Source organism: Phoxinus phoxinus, assembly GCF_949152265.1.
Source record: "Phoxinus phoxinus genome assembly, chromosome: 11".
In the NCBI taxonomy this organism is placed as follows: Eukaryota; Metazoa; Chordata; class Actinopteri; order Cypriniformes; family Leuciscidae; genus Phoxinus; species Phoxinus phoxinus.
Window position 1 is genome coordinate 20004782 of NC_136886.1, and position 8556 is coordinate 20013337.

The 8556-nt window shown below is 38.8% G+C and overlaps 1 protein-coding gene across 3 annotated transcripts in view; it reads left to right on the forward strand.

The window, feature by feature from the left end:
* usp43a (ubiquitin specific peptidase 43a) overlaps positions 1-8228 on the forward strand; it is a 105215-nt gene extending 96987 nt beyond the window's left edge. Inside the window, exons 12-16 of one of the 3 annotated variants that reach the window (XM_079627752.1) lie at positions 1116-1443; positions 4053-4211; positions 5344-5505; positions 5660-7602; positions 7638-8228. In XM_079627752.1, coding sequence (XP_079483878.1) covers positions 1116-1443; positions 4053-4211; positions 5344-5505; positions 5660-6705 — 1695 coding nt within the window. In that variant the 3' untranslated portion in view covers positions 6706-7602; positions 7638-8228. Of the gene's footprint in view, positions 1-1115; positions 1444-4052; positions 4212-5343; positions 5506-5659 lie in introns of all 3 variants that reach the window. The other 2 variants (XM_079627754.1, XM_079627753.1) reach the window with 2 other exon arrangements.
* The last annotated feature ends 328 nt before the right edge of the window (positions 8229-8556 follow it).

Below are 8556 nucleotides of genomic sequence, written 5' to 3' on the forward strand. Positions count from 1 at the left end.
AACTAAAATCAGCTCTAAAAATATGGACTGAACATGAGGAAAAGTTAAAAAAAAAACTAAAAAAAAAACATTAAACTGTGATTACATGTACAATGTAGAGAGCTCTACATTCTAACATAAGAGCCACCAATTATCAATTCTTATTCTAGGAGAGCATTTATGCTGTTAGGATCTTTAGGATCAATTATCTTTCTAGTATGGTATGAGCTAATTTGATGTAACAGTCATAATTGTCCAGACTAAGAATTTATTTCAATTAATTTATTCAGTTGGACTACATGCGGTTGTTTAAATGGCTAGAAGCAAAATATGCACTCATATGGTCAAAATATTAAATATAAAACGTTACTTTTTGACACTAGCGGAGATTTATGCTGTAGAAAATGTTCTCTACAGAATGTATACTTGAAATTCAAGGTGTTAAACATTTTGATTAGCAGGACAAACTACTATTCCATATTCCAAGATTATTCAAGACAAAACTCACTTGGGGAGCAAATGGAGCTGGTTTCCCTCCTACCGTCTTTGTCTCTCACATCCCACATACTTACTCTTTGGAAGGTCATTCTGAATTAATTCTTCTCTATGTACTGCCTGTTCTGGGCAAGCAACCCTTGATAAATCTTACCCAAGAACCCCTGAGAGTTGCCTCATCATGATTGGTTCCACAAATAATTATCGATCCTCTAACAGCGTCATGTCATTACTGAAGCAACACTTAGGACTTCAGTTATATGTTGTGCAATGCCTGTGAGAAATGGCTGTCCAGCTGGAATTAAATCATGCCGCCTTTTCTGTTATAGGCCAAATAATTTGAAGTTATAAATAACGTGTTACTGGTGGTCTACAGAGCTTCTGTAAATATTCAGATGTTGTTGTCTTTTCCTCTCTGCATGTTCACTGCATTCCAGTCGGTCACAACAGTGTATTTCTGAGACATAAATGTCGTACTGCACCACACTGAGTCAAAACAGGTTCAGATAATGACATGGTTTAGTTGACCATGGAGAAGCACTACATTCTGCATGCATTTCAACAAATATTATTTCTATACCTGTGATGAATCTTAATGTGTATCAGACTGTGTATTGCAAATGTTTGTCTTTGTCTTGCAGCTGGCGCCAGACGATGCATGGAAGTGCCCTCACTGCAAGCAGATGCAGCAGGGGATGGTGAAGATGAGCTTATGGACCCTGCCTGACATCCTCATTCTGCACCTGAAGCGCTTTCGGCAGGTGGGCAAACGGCGAAACAAGCTCTCCTCCCTCATCCACTTCCCTGTGAGCGCTCTGGATATGACTCCCCATGTGGTGAAACGCAGTCAGAGCATGAAGAATCTGACCCCATGGCCTTCAACTTGGAAACATGGGGATACTGAGTGCCTTTACGACCTGTATGCAGTCTGCAACCACCATGGAGGCATGCATGGAGGCCATTACACAGGTGAGTGTGCTGGGGTCTCTGATAGTATTGAAGGGGGGTTTGTTTCTCTATATAAAAACCATTTCTCTTTTATAATGGTTACACAAGAGGTTTTTGATATTTATCTAGCTCTATGTGATTTTGGCTTTGTGGGTTTCATTCAGTAATATAAAATTAAAAAGACACACTCTTACTAGTTTTTTTGTCAACTAACAATGTCTTTTTATTCAAAAATACATTGCATTTTAGGTGAATGTTGACTTTTTTTTGTCATTTCCCCAACTCAAATCTCAAATTATGAATGAATTGTGTATAATACTCATTTTAAACATTTTGGGAATAAAGCGAAATATGGCATAATTACTGTAGATAACATTTTATGTTACCTAAATACAATCATAATGAAAATGGCACAACTGAGGGACAGTCGTAATTTGTGCAATAATTCACATTGTCATGTTTTGTGAACATGTCATGTTCACAAAATAAATATTGATATGCTTTATGGAGGGAATTTTCAAACTGCTAACATGTTAACTTCAAATATTATTTAAATGTTTAATAAAATAATTTTTACACATTTACTGATTTATTGATAATAAATCAGAAATCATGAAATCAGATACTGTTTTATCTTATTGATATTTTTAGATTTATTGTATTGATAGCCCCTTTATAATATGATTATATGGAAACTTGTTTCTGCCACGGAATAAAAATGTATATAAACTTGCAATTCAAATAGTCATATATAGAGTATCTCACGAAAGTGAGTACACCCCTCACATTTCAGCAAACATTTTAGTACAGTATATCTTAAGGGACAATACTATAGAAATGAAACTTGGATAGATTTTAGAGTAGTCAATGTGCTGCTTGTATAGCAGTATATATTTACTGTCCTCTGAAAATAACTCAACATACAGCCATTATTGTCAAAATAGCTGGCCACAAAAGTGAGTACCCCCTTAGTTGATAATAGCTGTACGTCGTTTAACCATGCAAAGCCACATGTCCTATTCATCATTTGACAGGACCATACAAATCTGTGTATCTTGTATTAGAGCAATTACAATTTGTGCTTTGAATACAATTCTCTCATACTGACCACTGGATGTTCTACATGACACCTCATGGCAAAGAACTCTCTAAGGATTTGAGAATTAGAATTGTTGCTCTCCAGAAAGTTGACCTAGGCTATAAGAAGATTGGTAACACCCTGAAACTGAGTTACAGTACAGGCCAGGGTCATACAGAGGTTTTCCAAGATGGTTTCCACTCGGAACAGGCCTCGCAAGGGTCAATCAAAGAAGTCGAGTCCTCGTGCTGTGTGTCAGATGCTGAAGCTGGCTTCAAAAAACGCATACATGAGTGCTGCCAGCATTGCTTTAGAGGTTGTAGAAGCGGAAGGTCAGCTTGTCAGTGCTCAGACCATATGCTGCATACTGCAACAAGTCGGTTTGCATGGCCGTCGTCCCAGAAGGAAGCCTCTTCTGAAGCTGGCTCACAAGAAAGCCTGCAAACAGTTTGCTGAAAGCAACCTCTCCAAGAGCATGAATTACTGAAACCATGTCCTGTGACCTGATGAGACTAAGATAAACTTGTTTGGCTCAGATGGTGTCCAGCATGTGTGGCGACACCCTGGTAAGGAGTACTAAGAAAATGGTGTCTTGCCTACAGTCAAGCATGGTGGTGGTAGCATCATGGTCTGGGGCTGCATTAGTGCTGTTGGTACTGGGTAGCTAAGCTTCATTGAAGGAAACATGGATTCCAATATGTACTGTGACATTCTGAAGCAGAACATGATGCCCTCCCTTCAGAAACTAAGCCGAACGGCATGGTAACTACCCCAAACACACTGCCAAGATGAGAACTGCCTTGCTGAGGAAGCTGAAGGTGATGGAGTGGCCAAGTATGTCTCCAGACCTGAACCCTATTGAGCACATGTGGGGCATCCTCAAACGGAAGAAGCGCTACGTGTCTAACAGCCAGCTGCTCCATGATGTCATTATGGAGGAGTGGAAGAGGATCCCAACAACAACCTGCACAGCGCTGGTGAACTCCATGCCTAGGAGGATTAATGCAATGCTAGATAAGATAACACTGGTGCTCACACTAAATATTGACACTTTAGACAGTTTTGACATGTTCACTTAGGGTGTACTCACTTTTGTTGCCAGCTATTTTGACAATAATGGCTGTATGTTGAGTTATTTTCAGAGGACAGTAAATATATACTGCTATACAAGCAGCACATTGACTACTCTAAAATATATCCAAGTTTCATTTCTATAGTATTGACCCCTGAGAAGATATACTAAAATGTATATGTTTGCTGAAATGTGAGGGGTGTACTCACTTTTGTGAGATACTGTGTATAGATGGATGGATGGATGGTTAAGATTGATTGATGGGGGGCAGTTAATGTCCATGTTACTATGTTACTACTAACCAGTTCAACAACAAAATGCATTTACATCTCTTTTACACTTCTTGTTTTGTTAAATGTTCCCTAGAAACTCATCAATGCATGAGCCACTAATGAAATCGCCAACCCTACATAAATAAATAAACATGAACAGAAGTCTAAATCAATAGATGTGTACTCAGCATATGTCTGTGCAAAACAGCCTATTGTAGGAACTCAGTGGACGGCCATTGGTACAGTTATGACGACAGCAGCGTGGAGCTTGTGCCAGAGGAGGAACTGTGCACACGAGGGGCATATATCCTGTTCTACCAGAGAAGAAATGTCATCCCTCCCTGGTCCGCCAACAGCTCAGTCAGAGGTCAGTGAATGAGCCTTTGTGGCTACCTTTCAGATGGAGGTTGACTGACATTTTGTTTGTTGCATTGGATCAATGTTAGGCAGGAAGCACATTTCTATAAATATTGCAATGTGAAGGTTCCACAGTCATGGTAAGAATACATTTGGTGCTGTGACAGTGACAGTAACTGTGGCAGTTAAATCAAAATAATTTTCAGTAGGGGTGATTTAAATAGACATATACCTAGTAGAAAATGTGTATGATTCAGTATCTTAGTTGATTTGAGAGATAGCTGGTTTCTGAGAGACATGCAGACAACGCGGCTATTTGATTTGCGTTCGTGTTGCGCTAATTTAATTAATTTGTGTATAATATAATATACGGTTAAAATAATTTAAAGGGACATATCAAATAGTAGAAAATGTGTATGATGTATTTTAGTGGATATTACTCTCTCGCCAAGCTCTGATTTCTGAAAGAGACTGAAGCGTGGTTATTTGATTACACTCATTCACTTCACAAACTCATTATTACGTAGTAATTTAAGAAGTTTGTATATATTGTGCTATCCCCTGGCTCATCTGTTATCCAGCAAACATTAGAAGTGACTTAGTCTGCCGATTATGTTTTATTTTATTTGGTAGAATCCGTTATTTATTTTTGAAGCCATTATCCGTGCCTTAACGAATAAGGTATTAGGCTTCGGGCACATCCCTAATTTGCAGTATGTTGATTGTCACAATCATTGCTGACACTGTGTTGTTGCGGGTACCCTTCATGCGTAGCTTCCATGGTACGCCGTCACATGTCTTGGGCTGATGTTGCGCCAATGACATTGGACTTAGTTGGACATGTGATTCAGACATAATCGTGCAGGAGAGTTCCCACTGCATCTTTAAAACAGACAGTGTCTCATTCCCTTTTCAGGGAACCTTGGTTACAGTCGTAACTTGAGAAATGTTTTAAGTTGGTTTCAGTTAATTTGACTGGTGGCTAAGATGCCACCACTGAGCATGTGTTACTTGGTCATCATGTAAAACAATAATACAGGACATTATTTTAGTTATTAAAAATTAAGGGGCAGCATATTTAATATATTTGTCTAGGAGGAACAGGGACTATCAGCCACTAAACAGTCTGTTTCCTTGTGCAGGTTCCACCAGCTCCTCCATGTCAGACCACTGGCTCATCCGTTTAAATGGTGACAGTAAAAGAGGAAGTATGGTTTCACGGTCTTCCACAACATGTCCTTCTACCATCCCAGACTCCCCAGAGTCTCCCGTCTTTCAAAATGAGCCCTCAATCGAGAAAGGAGGTGAGTGTACCCTGCAAGTTTGTTCTTATCATTGTAAATAAGAAATGTAAATAATAAAAGGATGTTGCTTGACAGAGATTTCATCATAGTTCTTCACTTGTTTTGTTATGGGCAAGTGTTTTCCACCATGTACTGAGTATTGTGTAAATGTCAGTGTCTTTAGGTGGGTTCGAAACCAGACCTTTTGTGCGAGGAATCCAAGGGCGTAGCGTAAGCATGAAAAGTCCCATCAAGACCAGAGTGCTCCCACTGCGATGGTCCTTAGGAAACAAAGACCGCCACAAACCTGCCTCAGCTCCTGCCCCAGCTCCTGCAGAGCTAGTGGAGTATTTAGAGTCTGGGAGGAGGCCAAGATGCACCAAAGACCCTATTGTTGCCCTAATGACTCGACCTTCAGATAAAGAAGTCAGTAAAAAAAATGATACGAAAAAACCTGCAGGCAAATCTTCAAGCCACAGCAGCCTCGGCCCTCTAGAGTATCTTAAAATACCGCAGGGTCAATCAAGTAGCTCAGAGAAAGACACAGGCCAACAATCCAGCAGCAACAGTAGACCAAGAGAAGATGGGACTTTGACTAGACGGAGCAGCAGAAAATCAAAACAGGAACAATCGCAGTCCAAAAAGAGCTCTAGTGCAGGGCTCCAATCCAGTTCCCGTGGTCCAGGCGGCTGTGAAACCACGCAGAGGAATAACCCAGGCGAGGAGCGAGACCAACCAGAGGAAAAACAGAGAAAGGGACAGGAGACAAAACGTCACGATAGTGTCTTCGCATTTCTCAAAGGTGGTTTCATGAAGAAGGACTCACTTCGGAGGTCTCGAGACAGTGAATCTATGAAAATGGGTGATCCGGGGGTGAAGAGCCCATCTGGAGTTTCGATCTCCAACGGGACACATAATAGAACCTCAGAAGGTAAAGCCGATAGCAATAATCAAGGTCGTAGCAGACTCGGTGGTGAACTTGCGAACGGCAAGGTGAATCGTGGGTTGTCAGACATCAAACGGTCACAAAGTTCTTCCAATATTCAAAGCAAGGCGGATCTGGGCTTAAGAAGAACAGCATCTCTACACAGAAACGGCACAACGGTGGCCCAGCCGCAGAGCGCGCCCGGGGACAGGGGCTATCAGAACACTCTGCAACGCACACGGTACAGCACAAATTCACTAGGCAGAAAGAAGGCAGTGCCTGAATCGAGCTTCTGAGACTTTCTTCACTACACTCAAATATCACAACAGGGTAGCAAATAAAAGCCCAATTAAGAAGTGTGGTATGAAAGGTAGGATTGAAATGATCACTAAAACCTGGCAGCACACAAGCTATGAAGTTGCACATACATTTGGAACTAGTGGATATTTGTGTTCACTTGTTTCTGCTTATATGAAGTGCCTCTGAGCCAGAGCTATTTTTCAGATTGTGTTTTGCCACTAGAAGTACATTACACACTGGCCTCTACACCGGGCTTTTGAATTGAAAAATAATTTGCCTCGGATTAGATTTCTTGTGCCACTAAATAGATTTATCAGCTGTAATATATGAAGGGAATTGCTATATATAACTTTTCAGTTTCATCTCTTATGATTCTGCAGATTGTACTGACTTGCTGCTAACCTCTCATGGGTTTTCATGACATTTAACAAAGATGTCAGTTCTTGCACTTTCAGTGAATTTATTGCACCATCTGATTTAGTCGTGCTTTCAGACCAAAATATAAAATGTATTAATTTTTACTTTTTTTTTTGTTTCATTTACACTGCAAACAAATATTTTCTTAATGAGTGTTGTTGTCGGTTGTCTTGTTCGGTAAACTGTCATATGACTTCAGAACATTACTAAAAGTAAATTAACAACATTTGCTGAAATAAGTATACATTTTTACCACCTTGGCAAATTGTGTTGTTTCGAATATTTAGATATTTTAACTGCAAACCAAGACCAAAATACTGATTAAGAAAGTTATTTTCCAGTGCCGTGTTTAAAGTTTTTTTTTTTTTTTTGTCAATGTAGCATTAAGACATTTGCAAATTCATATCATACAATTTTAAGTATAAAATCACACTGAAACCTAAAAAGTGTGCTTTAGATGATGCTCTGTCACATATGTATAAAGGTGGCATGTTGACATTGTATTAGACAGAAAACCTTAGTAATACAGTGTCACTTCTGAAAAGCACACTACCAGTAAATACATGGATTCATCCATATACAAACCACCTGGACTAGTACACCCAGAACCCCAATGTTGTTCCAAACTCATTTTACTTTTTCACCCATCAATAGACCACAAAAAGAGATGTTAGGCAGGATATTCGTGGTGATATTTTTCATTCAAAAAAAAGGTGAATGTTGACCAGCAACTGTCAAGCTCCAAAATGACCACACACAAAAAACACTAACCCTATAAATCCTACTGCATTATATTTGATAAATTGATTTCTAAGGCAACTTCATCAACTAAATCAAATCCGAAAAACATTCTACATGCCTTATACCAAACTAATTGATAGTTCATACTTGACCAAGTTTTAGTATCTATAATTGTAAAAATGTCCACCAGTTTGTGTGCATGTCTTGTTGCTGTGAAATCTTTCATTCATTTTATAAAGTAAGATTTACTGGACTGAAGCAACTTAAATTTACTTGATTAGCCATATAATATTATCCAAAATTATTATAATAAAAAAAAAACAGTGTTAAAATGCATGCATGTCAATGATACAACATGCCTTTGAGGAATGTTTATTAGTACATCTCTCAGTCATCACTGTATTGCATTCAATTCTATTTTTGACCCCCCACTACAGAACTGATCACAAGACTAAGCATTAAATAGATATAAAGACTAAATACTTTTTATTAGAAATAGAGTGAGAACTGATATTTATTTGTAGTTTTTTATACTTATATCTAATTGATTTACATTACACAAATTTCTTAATTTTTGGCCATATGAATAACAATATCTGCACTAAATTGAATACTTTTGCCCTAAAAAAAATTCTCCTCAAGAGTGAGTTCTATATACTCACTATATTATACGATAAGGACCATAAAAG